This window comes from Leptonychotes weddellii, chromosome 1 (assembly GCF_054177405.1).
Source record: "Leptonychotes weddellii isolate Sample4059 chromosome 1, ASM5417740v2, whole genome shotgun sequence".
NCBI classification, from domain to species: domain Eukaryota; kingdom Metazoa; phylum Chordata; class Mammalia; order Carnivora; family Phocidae; genus Leptonychotes; species Leptonychotes weddellii.
Window position 1 is genome coordinate 1,285,747 of NC_138369.1, and position 19,457 is coordinate 1,305,203.

Here is a 19,457-nt window from a genome sequence, read left to right on the forward strand (position 1 = left end):
CTGGGGTCCACCCTCCACCTCCTGGGGTCCACCCGTCGGCTCCTGGGGTCCATCCTCCAGCTCCTGGGGTCCACCCCCAGCCTCCTGGAGTTCACCCCTCAAATCCTGGGGTACATCCCCCTACTCCCATGCCCCCGATGCTGAGGCCCCCACTGCCCTCCGAAGGCCCTGGGAACATTCCTCCCCCTCCCCCAGCCAACTGAAAGGCAGCCCCTTCTCCAGGCAAGTCTGGTGTGTTGTGTTTTCCTTCAGAGCGGAGTTTGGTTCTTTTGTACGGGGCTGTGACGTGTCCCCGCTGCTCATTAAACGCCTCCCCCGAGGCCCAGCTTGCACTGCTGTGTCGGTGGCTGGGGGGCGATGGGGCAGAGGACGGGGGGGCGCCCACTCACTGTTGGTGAACACCCGCCGGGCTCCCCCACCACACGCAGGGGCAGCTCAGGGTCGGGCCATCAGTGTCCCTGCACCCTACAGGACGCTGGTGGGTGAGGGCACTGGGTCTGGGAGCTCCTTCGTGAGGAGGGTAGAGCTGCTGTTGCTCACTGTCGTCGGGGACAGTGTGACCGAGCACTCGGGGAGCCCCAGCTGAGCGGGGGGGGACCACCCGCTGCCTGGGCCTGCCCACCCAGCGGTCGGAGCACCAAGACTTGGGGTCCCCATCCAGCCTGGTGCCGGGTCCTCTGGGGCATCCACCCTCTGCCCTGGTCCAGGCCTGCCCCTCCCCCCATCCGTCCCAGAGCTGTTGAGCGTCTGGGCTGACACTCCCCGCTCCCCATCCCACTCCCGCCCCCAGGGGGGACAGCCTCGTCAAGGACAGGCGCTTGACAAGTTGGTCACAGGCTGCACCTTGTATCGTGGGTAAGAAGATAGGCAGTGAGGCGGGAACAGAAGAGGCTTTGAGAGCAGCACCCGGCACTGGTCCCCAAGGTCACATCCCAGGAGGGGAGAGGGGCTGCTCTGCACAAACAGCCGGCGCTCGCCCACAGAAGCCAGAGCCACCCAGCCCCTCCCGGCAGCCGGGATGCGGGCTCTGCTGCTCCGGCCACTGGCCCTGGTGCTGTTGGTGCTGGGGCCCCTGCTGGGAGCCGGGGCCCCCGGAGGAGAGGGCTCCAGCACCCTAGCCTCGCCCAGAGAGCCGGCCACAGGCGCGGGGGGGCTCATCTTCCACCAAGACTGGGACTGGCCGCCAGGCAGCCCACAAGACCCCCTGTGCCTGGTGACCCTGGACCAGAAGGGCAATAGGGGCAGCACCCCGCTTCGGGTGGCAGGGGCCCTGAGACGCTACGAGCACGCCTTCCTCGAGGCTGTGCGGCGGGCACGCTGGGGTCCCCGCGACCTGGCCACCTTCGGGGTCTGTGCCGCCAGCGCTGGGCAGCCCGCCCTGCTCCCTCTGCGGCAGCTGCAGGCATGGCTGCGGGAGCCCGCGGGGCGGCGGCTGGCTGTGCTACACCTGGAGGAAGGTAGGTGGGGGGCCGCGGCGCCTGCTGGGCTGGGGATCTGGCTCCGGTCTCCTGAGAAGGGACATGGCCACACTCTCAAGATAGGGCGCTGCCAGAGCCCCTGCTCCAGCCTCCTCCCCAGCCTCCTCGGGTGCCCTTAGGTTCTGTGTGCGGCTCTAAGCCCCCAAAGCCTGGCTCCCAAGCCCGTCCATGCGTGCACTTCCCGGAGCCCAAGGGAGTGGGGCCGGTCCAGCCAAGGCGTCCCTGCTGTGAGAGCTGGCCTGTCCCTGGGAGCCACTGGCCTCAGATCCCAAGGAGTCGGGTGACCAGTGGCGGCCGGTCATCCCTCCGGGCTACCCACGTTGGGGTGTCAGACCTCTCCCACCAGGTCCCCAAGGCTCCCGGTTGGGTTGGGAGCTCTCCCTGCAGGAATGGAAGATGGGCTTCGGGGAGGGGCTTGGGCTTTAGTGGCTCAGGTGTCGTCCCCTCCGTGTCCCGGCCACAGTGACCTGGGAGCCGACACTCTCACTGAAGTTCCAGGCGCCCCCACCTGGAGGAGCCGGTCCTCTAGAGCTGGCGCTGCTGGTGCTGTACCCTGGGCCCGGCCCCGAGGTCGCTGTCACCGGGACTGGGCTGCCAGGCACCCAGGTACCAGGGCACTGAATGGGGCGGTTCCCAGGCCTCCTGGAGCCCTCACCCAGCAGAGGTGGGGGGGCGGGGGGGGGCGGGCAGAGGGAGAAGCAGACTCCGTTGCTGAGCAGAGAGCCCTATGTGGGGCTCGATCCCAGGACCCCAGGATCATGACCTGAGCGAAAGGCAGACGGCCAACCGACTGAGCCTCCCAGGCGTCCGGGTAATGGAGTTTTTAAACTGTGCTGAACAAGGTTCCGAGTGTCCTGGCTGGGCAGCGGGCAGAGCAGGGCTGGCATCCTCACCCCACCCAGCTCGGCTGAGCCCCCAACTCCACAGAACCTTTGCTGGTCCCGGGACGCGCGCTACCTGGTGCTGGCCGTGGACCACCCAGCGGGGGACTGGCAGAGCCCTGGGGTCACCCTGACCCTGCAACCCCAAGGAGACGGTAGGCTCTCAAAGGCAGGGACCCGGCAAGGGCGGGCTGCCCTCGGCCCCCAAACACTAAGCCACCCCCGGGTCACGCCAGGCCACACAGGTGCACCCCTGAGCACCACCCAGCTGCAGGACCTGCTGTTCGGCCCCAACCCCCGCTGCTTCACGCGGATGACCCCGGCCCTGCTCCTGCTGCCACTGCCCGGGCCCACACCAATGCCCGCGCACGGCCTCCTGGAGCGAGTGCCCTTCCCGCCACCCAGGTGTGCGCAGGCCCAGGTGGGGGAGGGGGAGGGGGAGGAGGAGGGGAGGAACCTTGTACCTGCTCATCCCTCCCAACTCCGCCTTCCAGGCTCCCCCAGGAGCAGCAGGCCAAGGAGCCACCGCCCGGCGCAGACCCCTTCCTGGAGACGCTCACGCGCCTAGTGCGCGCCCTGCGGGGCCCCCCCGCCCAGGCCTCGCCAACGCGCCTGGCGCTGGACCCGGGCGCGCTGGCCGGCTTCCCGCAGGGCCTCGTCAACCTGTCGGACCCCGCGACACAGGAGCACCTGCTCGACGGCGAGGAGCCGCTGCTGCCGCTGATGCTACCACGGGCCTCGGCCACGGCCGGGGACCCCGCGCCGCTGCAGGGCCCCGAGGCCGCGCCCTGGGCCGCGGGCCTAGCGCATCGTGTGGCCGCCGAGCTGCGGGCCGCGGCCGCCGAGCTCCGCGGGCTCCCGGGGCTGCCGCCCGCCGCCACGCTGCTGCTGGAGCGCCTGCTCGCGCTCTGCCCCGGAGCCCCGGGGGACGCGGGGGACCCCGGCGGCCGGGGTGACCCACTGCGCGCGCTGCTGCTGCTCAAGGCGCTGCAGGGTCTGCGCGCCGAGTGGCGGGGGCGCGAGCGCAGCGGGCCCCCACGGGCACAGCGCAGCGCGGGCGCCGAGGCGGCGGACGGGCCGTGCGCGCTGCGCGAGCTGAGCGTAGACCTGCGCGCCGAGCGCTCGGTGCTCATCCCCGAGACGTACCAGGCCAACAACTGCCAGGGCGCGTGCGGCTGGCCGCAGTCCGACCGCAACCCGCGCTACGGCAGCCACGTGGTGCTACTGCTCAAGATGCAGGCCCGCGGCGCCGCCCTGGCGCGCCCGCCCTGCTGCGTGCCCACGGCCTACGCCGGCAAGCTCCTCATCAGCCTGTCGGAGGAGCGCATCCGCGCGCACCACGTGCCCAACATGGTGGCCACCGAGTGCGGCTGCCGGTGACCCCCGCGCCGGCCGCCAGTGGCGTCCCCGCCCATATTTATTCAGACCCCAATCCTCGCCCCAATAAAGACCAGCAAACACTAGCTGATGTGTATGTGCGTTTGGGGACAGGCGGGGGCCTCGTCCTGGCCAGCTCTCCCCAGGCGCGGAGGGCAGCGTCATCCCCGACGGCGCCCACGGCCTCGACTCCTGCCCACACCCCGCATCCCAGCCGAGACCTACCATCTCCGCCATTCAGGCCCGGGCAGCTGCCGGCGTGGAGGCTCAAAGGAGCAGGCGACCCTGGGGCGGCAGCACTCAATTTATTTCGCTGAACCGCGGGGCCACCGACGGGGTTGGGGGGGGTCCCAGGATTGTGTCCCGGGACCCGGGCCTGGCTCAGTCCCGCCCTTTGCCCGCAGGGTGCTTCTGGCGTCGGGGAGGCCGGTCCGTGTCGGGGCGCCGCAGGGAGTCCCAGGCCTGACTCTTTTTGTGTCCCGGGTCTCGGGAGTCCTGCATCCAATGCCGATGGCCCCCTTCGCGCAGCTCCCAGCGCCGGGGTAGGGCTGCTCGGGGCTCCCTGGCGGCCGGTGGCTTCTCCTGCTTCGGGGGCCTCACCTCCTTCCGCGGCTTCTCCTTCCGCGGCCTTTCCTTTCGAGGCCTCTCCTCCTTGCGTGGAGGCTCCTTGGGCGCACGCTTTTCCCCAGCAGCCTTCTCTGCACTCTCCCGGCTTGCTGGAACCTCGGCCTTCTCCTCCTTCTCCACCTGGGGCGCCCGAGGTCCCGATGGGGGCGCCCAGGCCTTGGGCTTCGGGTGCAACTGCAAGGCCGGTGGTGTGAGGTGGTGGGGTCAGCGCACACCTGCCCTGCGTGGGGCTCAGGCCCCTTCCCCCAAGGGCCTGTGGTCCCTTAATGGAAGCACTTACCGGGGCTGACGCTGGCTCCGGGGCAGAGCTTGGAGGTACCCACGGCTCAGGGACAGGTGCAGGGGCCTCTGCCTCCCCAGCCACAGCATCTTGGAGGGGAGGGGAGTCAGCCCAGGCCGAGGCGCGCAGACCAAACCCGCCATCCCAGCCCTCCCCCCCCAGAGCTCCCTCTCCCCTCCCTCCCAGCCTCCAGAAGGGAAGGCTCCTGGCCTCCGCAGCTAAGGCGCCCCCTTCGCTCCAAATCTCTCTCATTCCAGTTGCAAAAGGGCTGGCCATGTTTCTCCACGGGCTACAGGAGCTCCCTGGCGCATACTACCCAGAGGGGGCTCACGGGGCCAGTCCTGGGGGGCAGAGCCCATGAGGGGTGAGGACCTGTTCAGGGAGGAGAGAGGCGCGCCAAGATCCGATCTGGGAGAGGGAGGGCCCCCGGAGAAGGTCCACGGTGGGGGAAGGGGGAGGAGGCGCTTTCCACCAAAGCCCGCACAGAGGGAGGGCCCAGGCCCAGTCCTGGGGGCGCACAAGGCCAGTGGCGGCACAGGGGTGCACAGTGGGGCAGTGAGGGGACTAAGGAGTCCTCCCAGAGTCCACACCAGGGAGAAGGGGACCAGCGGCGGGGGGGGGGGGGGGGCAGATATATGAGACCCGCCCCTAGAGGGGAGGCACACAGATCCAATCCTTGGGGGCACAGGAGCTCCCCTGGGAGGGCGGGCGGGCGCCCAGGTGCAGCCACTCCTGGGGGGCGGGGGGCGGGGGCTCAGGCTCACCGCGGCACAGCTGGAAGGCCGAGCCCAGCAGCGCCACAAATGAGGCGAGCACCAGGCACTTGTTGAGTGACAGGTCTCCCCAGGGCAGCTCCTCGCTCGGGGCCGGGGCCGGGGGTGGTGAGGCCTGCACCTTCTTGCGCACGGGGCTCCGGGGCGCTGCGGGGAGCAAGGGCTGGGCTGGGTGTGGCCCCCAGGGGCTCAGCCCTGCCTGGGCTACGGCTCCGGCCAGGGAGCTAAGCCTGCGAGCTTCAGAGCTTCGCTGGGATGTGGAGAATACTCTAGAAGGCGATGAGCTGAAGCCTAGGAGCACCTTCCGCTGTGTTATCGTGAATCAGCGGAGGCTTCCAGCCCTGTTAGTTACCGCTGGAGACGCAGGGATAGAACCCAGCCAGCAGCCTCACTGCACCCTGTCCCCGCCCCCAGATCCAAGGACCCAGCCCAGGCCCTGCCCCACTTGCTGGGCCATACCCACTCCCCCACCTCACCCCTGCCTTCTGCAAACCTACTTGCTCCTGCTTTCAGCCTCTCTTTCCCGGGTCCTGGGGCCACTTTGGCCACGGGCTCCTTTTCTGTCTTCTTGGGCCTGGCATCCACACTGCTTGTGGGGCTGCCCTCAGCTTGAGAAACCTATGAGAAGTCGTGAGTGGCCCGGGGTGTTTCCTTCCCCTCTTTCCTCCAAGGGAACCCAGAGCCTTCCCATGGGGTGTAGAAAGCCACCCCCTTGGCCAGCGTGTCCCTGACTCCAGGGGCATCCCAGGCAGAAACCCCAGGGCCCCGGCTACTCACATGGGGCCAGCCGCTAGAGTCGGCCAGCCTGGGCATCGCTGTTGGAGGAGAAGAGGGAGAGTCAAGGTTGTGAGACCCCCCCCACACACCCCTAAGGCCCATCCCACCCTCTGCTGGGCTCTGCTGCCGGGGCGGGGGATCGCTCCCATTTTACAGATTAGAAAGCAAACAGGCTCAGGGGCAGTCCTGCCCCAAGGCACGCAGCACTTTGCTGGCAAGCTGGGATTTGAGTCCTGACCTGCGTGGCCCAGGACCTGTGTCCCTGGGGCTCCTTATAGATCCTCCAAGGCACTGATAGACACAGAGGGTGGAAACGGGGAGCACAGTTTGAGCCAGTTCAACGTGGGAGTCTTAGTCCTGGTCTCTGCCGGTTAGCTACCTGGCTCAACAGGAGGACGGGGGTGGGGGCTCCGTCCGGCCCGCACCCCTGTGGGTACCTTGAGCTCTGTCCTCCTGGGGCTGGTCAGGGCAGGGGTCAGCCAGTGTGGAGAGGTCCTCGCCTGCTTGGCAGCTGCCCAGGCCTCCATCCAGCTCCTGCAAGGCCCTGGTTGTCATGGAGACGTCTGAGCACCTCGGATCTGGGGCTGGGCAGGGGGAGGCCTGGAGAGGGGGCATCTTGGTCAGAGGCATCTTGCATTTGCTGAGCTCCTGCTGTGGGCCCGGGCCTGACCTGGGGGCGCCCCTTATACATGAATGAAGTGGCCCCCCGCCTCTCAGCTCAGCCTTTGCTGGTCCTTCTGCCTGGAACCTCCTTTGCGTGGCAGAGTCACCCTCGGGCGGGCGTGGCCCAGCTGCTCCCTCCAGCTGCCCCCCCCCCGCCCTGGGGCCCAGAGAGGGCTGGGACCCACCCAAGGTCCCACGCAGATGAGCTAAGACAGCCCAGACCAGAACCCTTGGCCCCAGGGTCGGCTCAGGTTCTCTGAGACCAGGCACTATTTTTATCCAGTGCTGGAGGCCAGTGGAACAGGCAGAACTGCCGCCCGGCCCCTCCCAGGCTTTTGCCCCCCGCAGGGTCTCTGAACTGTCCTTGCGGGCTGGCCCTCATGGGCCGGCCGTTTCTGGCACCCAAGCCCCCAGCCCCTCAGTCCAGAAGCTCAGGCCGTAGCAGCCAGGACCGGCCTCACTCTGGCCACCACAGGCAGGAGCGGGGGGGCCCTGGGGCTTCCTGATCCCAGCGCTGGGGCCCCTGCCTCCTCCCACGGCCTCTACTCCCATAGGGCAGAGAGGGAAACTGAGTCTCCAGGGAGAGCCATCCACCAGAGGTCGTGGGCAGCTTGTGGTCAAACCCAGCTCTGCTGGCTTCCCACAGCCATGTTTTGGGGTCCCCATGCCCCTGGCTGCCGGCGTTAGCTTGTTCTGACATCTCTGGTCGGAAGAGTGACCCTTCCCCGGGGCTGGAGCAGGGCACTGCGCGAGGGGCCCAGATGGGCAGTGGGCAGTTGCCCTTAGGTATGTAGGGGGGCAGCCACAAGAGTCGGGGGCCCCCATGGACCTCAGAGATGCCCTCCCCAGACCCAAGGGACCCCCACCTCTGCCCAGGCCTCCCCCTGCCCCACTTACTCCACAGCCGCCACAGTGAGCCCGCTGGACAGATGGAGCCTGGGGAGGGTGGCCCCAAGACAGACAGCAACAGGTGTCTGGAGGCAGCAGTGTGGGCCAATCCGCTGAGCAGGCCGCAGCGGGAAGGGGAGGAGGGCCGCGGGGGGTACTGAGGCTGGGGCGGCCCCCACCCTTGCAGCAGGACCGGGCCTTGGCCAGAGGGTGACCCCACCCCCATTTCAGCACAGAGCCACTGGCCGGCTGGCTACGGCGGCCTGGGGATGTCGCTTCCTGTCTCTGAGCCTCAGAGAAGCGGTCCTGGAGGTGAGGGCACCCACAAAGGGTCACCTTGCTTTCTCTCTCGAATTCGGTCAGCAGGCCTATGAAGCCTGAAGGCGGCCGGGCTCCGCCGAGGTGAAGCCAACTGCCAACTGCCTCCCTGCACCCAGAGCAGCAGGGAGGTGGCCTGCGGGACCAGGGGCGTGAGGGAGGGCTCCCCGGGCTGGCCGGCGCGAGGCACCAGCTGAGAGGCCTGTTTCCTCGTCTAGAATCCGAATTCCGTAACCGTAACCACGGGCACAGCTGTGCTTCCAGGACCAGAGTCAGCTCCAGAATATTCTGTCACCACAAAAGCAACCCCCTCCCCAGCCCCCCGCCCCCTGAGCCCCCTTCCCGTCCGCGGATGAGCCTGTTCCGGACGTGTCACCCACGTGGACTCACACCCCGCGTGGCCTTCCGTGTCTGGCTCCCCCCCTGAGCGTTGTGGGCTCGGGGTCCGTCCCCGGGGCCGCACGTGTGGACGCCTCGCTCCTGTCCGCGGCCGCGGGACACTCCTGTGCGTGGGGGACACGCTGTGTTTATCTGTTCCTTGGCATCCGACAGGGCTGCGATTGGAGGGGAGAGGAAGTAATTTGGTCAACTACAGTGTCAGATCCTGTCTTTATAAGATATAAAATGTGGGTATTTTGTTCATCATGGGTTTTTATGCATTAATTTTTTTATTGTGGTAAATATATAGAACATGAAATATATCACTTTAATCTCTTCTAAGCACACAGCTCAGCGGCATGAAGCACATTCACACCGTCCTGCAACTACCCCCACCCTCCGTCTCCAGAACGTTCCATCTCCCCACATGGAGACTCTGTCCCCGTGAAGCACGGACTCCCCACCCCCACCCTCCGTCTCCAGAACTTTCCATCTCCCCACACGGAGACTCTGTCCCCACGAAGCACGGACTCCCCACCCCCTGCCCCAGCCCCGGCTCCCACCCTCTCCTCTCTGTCTGTGTGGACGGGACTCCTCTGGGGACCTCCTGGGAGTGGGGTCCTGCGGGATGTGTCCTTCTGGGTCTGGCTCCTCTCACTGAGCCCGGTGTCCTCGGGGTCCCTCCACGTCGTGGGAGGTGTCAGGGTCCCTTCCTTCCTGAGGCTGGAGTGTGTTCCCGCATGGGGACGGACCGTGCCGTGTGTATCCTTCATCCATCGATGGACACTGGGGTGTTTCTACCTTTTGGCTGCTGTGAATCATGCTGTTGTGAACACAGGTGTGCAAATACCTGTTTGAATCCCTCCTGTCAATTCTTTTTTTCTTAACACCAGCTTTATGAGATATACTTTATATACCAGGCTAGTCACCCATAAGAAAAAGTGGTTTTTAATATTAAAATGTGTGAAGATAACCAAAGGTTACATAACAGTGAATTCCAGGGGCGTCTGGGTGGCTCAGTGTCCCGACTCTTGGTTCCGGCTCAGGTCATGATCTCAGGGTTGCGGGATCGAGCCCGGCACTGGGCTCTGCACTCAACGGGGAGTCTGCTTGAGAGTCTCTCTCCCTCTGCCCCTCCCCCTGCTCACATGTGTGTCTGCGATCAATCTCTCTCTAAAATAAATACATCTTAAAAAAAAAAAACCCGGGCGCCTGGGTGGCTCAGTTGGTTAAGCGACTGCCTTCGGCTCAGGTCATGATCCTGGAGTCCCGGGATCGAGTCCCACATCGGGCTCCTGCTCAGCAGGGAGTCTGCTTCTCCCTCTGACCCTCCTCCCTCTCGTGCTCTCTCTCATTCTCTCTCTCGCAAAAAAAAAAAAAAATTTAAAAACTAGCCTCACAGGGGACGCCTGGGTGGCTCAGTCAGTTAAGCATCTGCCTTCGGCTCAGATCATGATCCCGGGCTCTCGGGATCGAGCCCCGCATTGGGGGGGGGGGGGGTCCCTGCTCAGCGGGGAGTCTTCTTCTCCCTCTGCCCCTCCCCCTGCTTGTGCTCTCTCTCTCTCTCTCAATAAAATCTTTAAAAAAATTGAGCCTGTTCTGGATGTGTCACTCACGTGGACTCACACCCCGCGTGGCCTTCTGTGTCTGGTTCCCTCCCTGAGCATCGTGGGCTCGGGGTCCGTCCCCGGGGCAGCACGTGTGGGCGCCTTGTTCCTGTTCCCGCTCCGTGGCCACGGGACGCTCCTGTGCGTGGATGGACTGTGTTGTGTGTACCTGTGTGTCCAATGGTGGACACTGGGTTGTCTCCACCTTAGGCCGTTGTGAATCATGCTGCTCGGAACATGCGTGTACTAAGTATTTGGAGTCCCTACTTTCAGTCCCTCTGGGAAATGTGTAGGATTGGAATTGCTGGTCATAGGGTCATTCTATGTTTAGCTTTCCAGGAACCACCAAACTGTAACATACTCTCAAGGGAAAATAAAATGTAGTTTGCAAAACAAGATGTTCAGATGTTCACTAACGATGCTAGGTTTTTTTTTTTTTTTTTAAGATCTATTTATTTATCCGAGAGAGAGAGAGAGAGAGAGAGAGAGAGAGTGCGGGTGAGCGAAAGCTGGGGTGGGGAGGGGCAGAGGGAGGGAGAGAATCTCTAGGAGACTCCCCACTGAGCGCAGAGGCCGCCATGGGGCTGGATCTCAAGACCCTGAGATCATGACCTGAGCTGAAACCAAGAATCAGAGGCTTAGTGGACTGAGCCACCCATGCGCCCCATGATGCTAGTTTTTATTTTTATTTTTTAAACATATTTTTAAAGATTTATTTATTTATTTATTTGACAGAGAGAGAGAGGGAACACAAGCAGGGGGAGTGGGAGAGGGAGAAGCAGGCTTCCCGCGGAGCAGGGAGCCGGATGCGGGGCTCGATCCCAGGACCCTGGGACCATGACCTGAGCCGAAGGCAGACGCTTAATGAGCCACCCAGGTGCCCCGAGTGTTTTTTTTTTTTTAAAGATTTTATTTATTTGATAGATAGCAAGAGCAGGAACACAAGCAGAAGTGGGAGAGGGAGAAGCAGGCTTCCCGCCACACAGGGAGCCCGATGCGGGGCTCCATGCCAGGACCCCGGGACCGTGACCTGAGCCGAAGGCAGACGCTCAACGACTGAGCCACCCAGGCGCCCTGAATTGTACACTTCAAATGAGCCTATTGCAGGGGCTCCCGGATGGCTCATCAGTTAAGTGACCAACTCTTGATTTCGGCTCAGGGCCCTGATCTCAGGGTCATGGGATGGAGCCCCATGTGGAGCTCTGTGCTGGGCTGGAGCCTGTTTAAGATTCTCTCTCCCTCTGCCCCTCCCCCCTCTAAAAAATAAATAAAATTAAAAAAATAAAAATAAAATAAATGAGATTTATTGCATAGTATATGAATTCTATCTGATCAAACCTGTTACAAAATGTTAGGAGTTCCAGAAAAAGATAAAGCTATATGGAATAAATATGTTATCTACAGTATTAATTATCACTGAAATATAATACAGAATAAGGTATATAGATAAATACTACAAAATTAGATACAGCAAAATATGTGTTTGTAAATACATAAATATATCAAAATGTATATAATGTGGAGTATTTTATATCCACACATAGAGTGTAAACACAGATATTAAAAATATACACAAAAGGAAAGGTCTGGTAAGAAATATGCCCGTATATATTTAGTGTCCTCGGTGAACATCTATTGCTCTTGGCTTTATTTATTTATTTTTTTAAGTAATTTCTACGCCCAACGTGGGGCTGAAACTCACAATCCCGAGATGGAGAGTCGTGCACTCCACAGACTGAGCCCACTGGGCGCCCCGTGGGTCTCGTATTTAGCAACAGAAATTCTGTAGAAATGAAGGTAAAACTAGATGAACACAGAGGAGGGGGCCACGTGGGGCAGGAAATAGAATAGCCACGCCTTCGTGTTCTGACCTCTGCCTGGGGACCGTTTTCTTTCTATCAGGAAACCTCTGCGGAAACATTTGCCTCACTGGGTGTATCCAGGAGCCCGAACATGGAAAGTACAAAGGAGATAAGAAGAACGGTTCCCGCGTTTGAGATAAGCCCTGCTCACGTCTGTGTCATCCATCCCCTCGGGGGCTTCCAACGTGCGTGGCCCGTGGTCCCGCGCTCTCACGGCCACAGATGCGTGTGTGTGGATCCGTGGCCAGATGGCTGCTGGGCTGGCTGACACCTCTCAGTTCTTGCCTGTTTTCCTGCAGCTTGGTCCACAGTCCAAAGGCTTGCCTTTCTGTTCCTGGGAGCGGAGATCGGAGAAAGGGCCAGGCTGGGCATGATAACAGGAGCTTCGAGCTTCTTCCAGTTTTTACTCTTTAGTGTTTTATTATGAAAATTTCCAAACGGTTGAGGAACTTCTCCAGTGGACACACACCCACACACCTCCCGCCTCCATCCTACCGGTAACGTTTGCCGTACTCGCTTTGTCTGGCTCCAGCCGCGTGTCCACGGCCCCGTCTCTCGTCTTACTTTCTGCGTTTTATTTTAAAGTCGGATGTAGATATTGAAACACTTCAGCGTGGACTAGAGATCCGTGTGTTTGGCTGAAATTCACATGCCACCAGCTGTCACTGACCCAGACGCCCAAGGTTCACCTCACTCCACGTGGGAGCTCTCCGGGGCCGCTGTGATGGATGGCCACCAATTTAGTGGCTTAAAACCACGGGGATTGATTCTCTGTTTGGGCTCGGAATCCTAAAACCCTGGCGCGGGCAGGGCTGGTCCCCCCGGGGCCCCCGGGAGACCCGGCTCCGGCCTCTTCCTGGCCCGCGGCGCCCCCTCCGTCCTCACCGCCAGCAGCGCAGGGTCTGCCCGTCTCTGGGACTCCCACCCTCTGCCTCCCCCTCGTGAAGGCCTCGTGAGGACGCCGGGCCCCGGGGAACCCAGGGTCACCCCCTCCTCAGGGGCTATGACTTGCTCCCACCTCAAAGTCCCTTTTACCATGTGAGGTGATACACCCACATGTTCTAGAACTAGGACATGGACGTTTTGGGTGGCTGTTTTCAGCCAACTATACTCTACAATTCCTTTTTAAAAATCAGAGTGAGACCCCCCAGCTTCCCTGGCACCCTGATACCTAACACCACCATACAGATTTCACCCGGACATGAGGCATGGGCTCTCTCCCTCCTTGACGTGCTCGCGCCACACCCTCTGCTGTCCCGTACCTGCAGCTCAGCTCTCACCACCTCCAAGAAGCCCTCCCTGACACCCCTCTTTCCTACCCTGCAGTCTAGGGGGTCCCTCACCTCTCATAGGCCCATCCCGCCAGTCTGGTTTCTCTCTTGGTCCCCAGCAAGCCCAGCCAGGGCAGGCTGCCTTGAGCACCTGATCCGGAGCCTTCCTCCCCACGAGGCCCTCTGAGAGTGGAGGTGTCCTTCCTCACAGACTCAGCATTTACAGGTGCGCCCAGAGTAGACGGAGAAAAGAGAACGTGACATTTGCGGGACACGGGGTGGTGTCTCGGGACATCTGCGGTTGTCACGACGGGGGGAGGGAGCTCCTGGCACTGAGTGGTGGGGGGAACCAGAGATGTGCTCAGCCCCCATAGTGCCCAGGACGGCCCCCAGACATGGCCAGCCTGACCGTGTGTGGTGGGAATTCATTGCCGTGGGAGTACCTGAACCCTGGTGTTTCCAATCCTGGTGGGTGGCAGGCGCCTGGGTCCCTGCCCCGCCCCCCACAGCCAGTAAAACGGATGAAAAATGTTCCTCGTGCTAGCCGCCCCCATCTCCCTGACAGCAGGCAGAGGGAGCCATCCCCAGACCCAGAGCCCAGCCTCCTCAAGAGGATGAGGGACACTGCTCCCACACCCCTGCCCCGCGCTGGGAGCCCCCGGATGCCCTGCCCCCTCCCCGCAGCGACTCTCCCTGACTCAGATGCCCTGCCCCACCTGACCCCACACACACCCCCTTTCTCTCCCACTTCTGCTTCTCTGCAAGTTGCTGCGACTCGTTTTTTACCAGGAGGCTACATTTTTTCCCCCTTTCCACCCACGATGATTCCAGATTAAAGAGTGCTTTGGCCAGCAACAGCGCAAAGCCTGTCGAAGAAGGACCCTTCCTTCCCACTCGAGTCTCGGGTCTCTCGAGGCTGGTTCTCTGTAGGCTGAAGAGGGCTACACCTCATTCTCCAAACTGTGCCCCTGGCAGGTAAGGACTTCTGGTGGACATCTCACCAGACCAGGTTCTTCCTGGGCAGTGGGCCAGGGCAGTCTCGAACCCACCAGTGCTGAGGGTCAGCTGTGATCTCTGTCACTTCCTGGCCTCAGCATGGGGGGTAGACACCATTTGACCAAGTGATTAGTGGCAGGTCTGGATTCTGGACTCTTGGCCCAGAATCACTCATCTGCGCAAAACGCTGGAGAGCCAATAAGAGGCAAAAACCCAAAAACAAAAAAAACAAAAAAACCCCCACCCAACCAGATTTCAAAACTCAGAGGCTCTTCCAGTCTCAAAAAGACAGGGCCTACATTATAACAAAGACAACGATCCCACAAATAGTGAGGACATGGCATCAGGGCCCCAGGGTGGGTGGGCTGGAAGGGGCCTCCACGATGAGAGCCTGCCCCTCTGCACGACAACTGAAAACAATTGGAAAGTTAAGGATCCACTTGCTTTTAATTTTCACCACAGGCTGCAATTCTAAACAAAGTCACAGATTAAATATTCTTTCCCAGGAAAATTCCTTGGTTGGTCCAACACATGCAGTTCTTAAGAGTTTTGGTTGAATTTTCATAACGTGTGTATGGAAGCTATAAATAAGACATTTTTACTTGGAATTATAATAAACACTGCATTTCCCCCTGGAAGGGAATTAAGAGACACACAGGGATTCAGCGGACGTGCTTTGGAGAGTAAGCTCCTGTGGGTTTTGCAATTATTCAAGGTCTCTTTGGGGAAAGTTTGTGTCTCCAACCCAAATGGACACAGTAGATTGAAATAAACATGAGATGAAACGAGAGGCGTGGATTGTGAAGACAAAAAAACATCCAGGAGTTACTTCAATTCTACCTAACTCTCCCCAGCCTCTATTTGTGCCTAAAAAGTAAAAACCATGAAAGGAAGTACGACCTGCACGATTCCGGTCCACCGGGAAACGCTCCCAACCTTCTGGAGCGGGACTCCCGCCTGGACGGTCCGCGTTCACCCGGGGAGGGGTCCGCGTTCACCCGGGGAGGGGTCCGCGTTCACCCGGGGAGGGGTCCGCGTTCACCGGGGAGGGGTCTGCGTTCACCCGGGGAGGGGTCCGCGTTCACCCGGGGAGGGGTCCGCGTTCACCGGGGAGGGATCTGCGTTGACCCGGGGAGGGGTCCGCGTTCACCCGGGGAGGGGTCCACGTTCACCGGGGAGGGATCTGCGTTGACCCGGGGAGGGGTCCGCGTTCACCGGGGAGGGATCTGCCTTGACCCGGGGAGGGGTCTGCGTTCACCGGGGAGCGGTCTCTGTTGACCCGGGGAGGGGTCTGCGTTTACCTGGGAGGGATCTCCGTTGAGCCGGGGAGGGGTCCGCGTTCACCTGGGGCGGGGTCCGGGCTCACCGGGGAGGGGTCTGCGTTGACCCGGGGATGGGTCCGCGTTCACCGGGGAGGGATCCGCGTTGACCCGGGGAGGGGTCCGCGTTCACCGGGGAGGGGTCTCTGTTGACCCGGGAGGGGTCTGAATTCACCGGGGAGGGGTCTCTGTTGACCCGGGAGGGGTCTGCGTTCACCTGGGAGGGATCTGCGTTGACCCGGGGAGGGGTCCGCGTTCACCTGGGGAGGGGTCCGGGCTCACCGGGGAGGGGTCTGCGTTCCCCCCGGGAAGGCTCTGAGTTTCTCTGGGAGCAGGAGGACTGTTGGCTAAGCCCGGACGCGACACGCACGATTTCATTAAATCCGAGTATCTTCAGCACAGAAGGTTCTCTCTTTAACTGCGGCTGTTCTGAAACGCAAGACCGAACCCCGAAAACCACCGCCGGACCGACCCTTCCGAGGTTATCACTGAAAAGAATTCCGCCCCGTGGGGTGGGGGCTCTGGGACCCCTGCCCGCGAGTACGGGGGCCTCTGTGGCCCCGAACCTCCCGGGAGAGGGGGCCCCGCTGAGGGCAGGGACCCTAGCGAGGGCGACAACGGCCACGGCGAAGACGGCACCACCGCCAGCGCCTCGAAAGACCCCCAGGCCCGGCTGATGGGGGCGGGGCGCGCGCGCCGCGTTCGCGACGCCACGGCGCCCCGCCTCCCGCGTGCCCGCAGAGAGACGACAGCGGTGGAGGGGGCGTGACCTGCGGATGCCCCGCCCCCACCCCTGACCGTCCGCCAATCAAACGCCGAGAGGGGCGGGCGCGCCTGGAATTCTCGGGGGCCCCGCGGCCCCGCCCCCTCGCGCGGCCGCGCTCCAGGCGGCGTGGGGGCGTGGCCCGGGCGCGGCGCCTATAAAGGCGGGCGGCGGCGGCGGCGCCATTTTGCGAACGGCGAGCAGCGGCGGCGGCGCGGAGAAGCGCAGCGGAGGTTTTCTGGTTTCGGACCCCAGCGGCCGGATGGTGAAATCCTCCCTGCAGCGGATCCTCAACAGTCACTGCTTCGCCAGAGAGAAGGAGGGGGATAAACCCAGCACCACCGTCCACGCCACCCGCACCATGCCGCTCCTCAGCCTGCACAGCCGCGGAGGCCGCAGCAGCGAGAGGTGAGCGCCCCGCCCCCGCCCGAAGCTTCCAGAAGCGCCGCCGCGCAGGCCCGTGGGGAGCCGGCCGCGGGGCGCCACGGAGGTCGCGGGAGCGCGAGGTCCGCCTCTTTGTCGAGGCCGCAATCGCGCCGGGGGCGGGGCGGGCGGCCACCCCTTCCGGCGGCGTTTCGTGGACCGCGGGGGGGAGCAGCGCCACCGAGTGGGGGTCCCCGCGACGCGGCGTCCCCGGGATCCCCCGCCGGGACCCCCGAGGACGCGCGGAGCTCAGGGCGCCACGTAGACGCGGCCGGGCCGCCTCCGTCGGGGGGCCGGCCGGCCGCCCCCTCCGCTGCACGGCCCGACGGGGGCGGTCGTGTCCGCCCCCCGGGGCCGGGGCTCCCGACGACGCGCGCCTGCGGCAGGTGGCAGGGTCTCCGACGGCGCCCCCCGGATGGCTGTGGAGATCGGGGGGCGCCCCGCGGACGCGGTCCCGAGCCCGGACGCCGACGGGCCGCGGATGGGGCGGGGGGACCCAGATGCGGGCCGTGCAAAATGGAGGCGACTTCGGGCCTGTTTACACTGCGCAGCAAATGGCTGCTGGCGCTGCCGAGCGCGCCGATTGTGAAAACCTCCCTCGGGGCCGCGGGCCGCGTCTGCCGCGATGACGCAACCCCGAGGCCCGCGGGGAGGGTGCGGGAGGGGCGCCGCCCGGGGCGCTGCTCGGGGCCGGGCCCGCCGGGAGGCCGCCGGAGGCCAGGAAGCGCCGGCGCCCGGGTTTTCTGCGCGGCCTGCGGGACGGAGAAGGGGAAGTCCGCGCGGTCGGGTGGAAAACGGGAAGTCAGGCGGGGGACCGGAGGGCTCGGGTTGGGCCAGGCCCGGTGCCCGGCGTAAGACGGCTCAGCGGGGCAGGGGCGAGCCCGGGGGCCCCTGGAGCCCCGAGTGCTGGCCCGCTGCCCTGACAGGCGGAAGTGGCCGCGGCTCGCAGTGTAAACACGAGCCTGGCTGAGGGCGGCCACCGGGAGGGCCCTGGCCTTCGGCTGGGCCTGGGGGGGCTCCTCCCAGTCGGGCTGAGCGCCCCTTCTCCTCCAGTTCCAGGGTCTCTCCTAACTGCTGTAGTAACCTGGGTCCAGGGCCTCGGTGGTGCTCCTGATGTCCCTCACCCACCCCTGAAGATCCCAGGTGGGCGAGGGAATAGTCAGAGGGATCACAATCTTTCAGCTAATTTATTTTACTCTGTAAGTACCACCTACTGCCCGCTCCCGTGGGGGGCGGCGGGGGGAAGCACCTGTGTGCACCTGCTTCTCACCTCCACCGCTTGGTTTAACCCTCCGGGAACCGGCGCAGGTGCCCCCTGGGGTCTGGGCCCAGCACCCCCCAGCATTGGGCGGGGGGCGGGGGTCATTTTGGTGCCTCTGGGTTTTGCCAAGTGTTGGCTGCGGTGAGGAAGCCGGCGGGGCCGCGGGCGGTGAGGGGGGGCTGGTGTCTGAGGTGCGGATGGAGCGCTCTCCCCCTGCAGGATAATCGGCTGAATGTAACAGAGGAACTAACGTCTAACAGCAAGACGAGGATTCTGAACGTCCAGACCAGGCTCACGGGTTCCAAACACATTAACTGGAGAGCGGTGCTGAGCGGCTGCAGCCTGTATATCGAGATCCCCGGCGGCGCCCTGCCCGAGGGGAGCAAGGACAGGTGAGGGGCCCGGCCATCGGCGGGGAGGGGTGCGGGGCCAGCAGTCTTAGGGAGAATCTGCCGCCTCCCCCCCCCCCGGGGGCGTGGGTCGGTGGCTGCGGTCACCGGGTGCTGCTCGGCCTTCCTGAATGGGGGGGGGTGCTCCCCGGGGCTGATGGCGGCCCTTCAGCTTCGCAGTGCTGCTTGAGTTCGCGGAGGAGCAGCTCCACGCCGCCCACGTCTTCATTTGCTTCCACAAGAACCGCGACGACAGAGGTAGGGGACTCCGGGCGCGCTCCTGGGTGGTGGAGCCGCGGGGCGCCTGGGGCCCCGCTCACCTGCCTCACTGCCGAGCCCCGGCAGCGGCCCTGACTCCGTTTCCCCCGCAGCCGCCTTGCTCCGGACCTTCAGCTTTTTGGGCTTTGAGATTGTGAGACCGGGGCATCCCCTTGTCCCCAAGAGACCCGACGCTTGCTTCATGGCCTACACGTTTGAGAGAGAGTCTGCGGGTGAGGAGGAGTAGTGGCGGGGCCACCTGCGTCCCTCGCGCTTTGTCGCCGCCGGAGCCCTGGATCGCAGTCCGTGTGCGTGTGTTGCGCTTAGTGCGGTGGCGGGACCGACTGCTGCTCGGGGTGCAGACGTCAGGCCTGCTCCTCTCTGCTGGGTTTGTCCACATGTTGTAATTGTGCAAATAAACGCTCACTCCAAATTAGCGGTATATTTCTTGAAGTTTAATATTGTGTTTGTGATACTGAAGTATTTGCTTTAATTCTAAATAAAAGTTTATATTTTACTTTTTTATTGCTGGTTTAAGATGATTCCGATTGTCCCTGTATTTGGAGGAGGAGTTTCTCATTTGAAGGCTCTTGGAAATCTTAGGTCTCTTATCTTGGATAGGTGTTAATCTACCCTTCTAGTGCTCTGAAAAATCTGAATAAAAGTGATGACACCTCCAAGACCTGTGTTGGCTCAGTGGTGTTCCCCCGGCCACTGTCCCCCACCTGCCACCCCGGGACTGGAGGGCTTGGGGCAGGGGGTGTGCACCTGCCCTGAGCTGTGTGACCCCCTTCCGCGGGAGGGGACCGCCTCTCCTCTGGCCACGGCCCCGTTCCTGTGGGGTCTGATGCGAGGCCAGGCCCCGGGG

At 63.1% G+C, this 19,457-nt stretch overlaps 4 protein-coding genes across 4 annotated transcripts in view; 3 read left to right on the forward strand and 1 right to left on the reverse strand.

Annotated features, from left to right (window-relative positions):
• The window catches only part of SF3A2 (splicing factor 3a subunit 2), an 11,567-nt gene extending 10,824 nt beyond the window's left edge, over positions 1–743 (forward strand). Inside the window, exon 10 of the mRNA XM_006743692.3 lies at positions 735–743. Within this exon, the coding sequence (XP_006743755.2) occupies positions 735–743 (9 nt within the window). The remainder of the gene's footprint in view (positions 1–734) is intronic.
• Positions 367–3,822, forward strand: AMH (anti-Mullerian hormone). Its single transcript, XM_081829774.1, has 5 exons — positions 367–1,457; positions 1,942–2,084; positions 2,406–2,514; positions 2,596–2,764; positions 2,854–3,822. The coding sequence occupies exons 1-5, from the start codon at positions 1,019–1,021 to the stop codon at positions 3,737–3,739; spliced, it is 1,746 nt and encodes a 581-aa protein (XP_081685900.1). The 5' UTR covers positions 367–1,018; the 3' UTR covers positions 3,740–3,822.
• A 200-nt stretch (positions 3,823–4,022) lies between these two features.
• JSRP1 (junctional sarcoplasmic reticulum protein 1) lies at positions 4,023–8,353 on the reverse strand (the record flags this gene model as incomplete). Its single annotated transcript, XM_006743704.3, has 7 exons — positions 4,023–4,537; positions 4,644–4,732; positions 5,408–5,563; positions 5,914–6,034; positions 6,194–6,231; positions 6,631–6,793; positions 7,754–8,353. Coding segments are annotated over 7 exons (1,587 nt in total), but the record flags the coding sequence as incomplete, so codon positions are not given.
• An 8,092-nt stretch (positions 8,354–16,445) lies between these two features.
• OAZ1 (ornithine decarboxylase antizyme 1) lies at positions 16,446–19,269 on the forward strand. The gene is given in 5 exon segments (NM_001290195.1): positions 16,446–16,666; positions 17,735–17,880; positions 18,162–18,334; positions 18,504–18,589; positions 18,703–19,269. Coding segments are annotated over 5 exon segments (684 nt in total). The 5' UTR covers positions 16,446–16,520; the 3' UTR covers positions 18,837–19,269.
• Positions 19,270–19,457: the final 188 nt, after the last annotated feature.

Coding starts and splice junctions, on each gene's coding strand:
- AMH (XM_081829774.1), top strand. CDS start 1,019: ATGCGGGCTCTGCTGCTCCGGCCACTGGCCCTGGTGCTGTTGGTGCTG. Junction 2,085..2,405: donor CTGGGCTGCCAGGCACCCAG/GTACCAGGGCAC, acceptor CCAACTCCACAG/AACCTTTGCTGGTCCCGGGA. Junction 2,765..2,853: donor GTGCCCTTCCCGCCACCCAG/GTGTGCGCAGGC, acceptor TCCGCCTTCCAG/GCTCCCCCAGGAGCAGCAGG.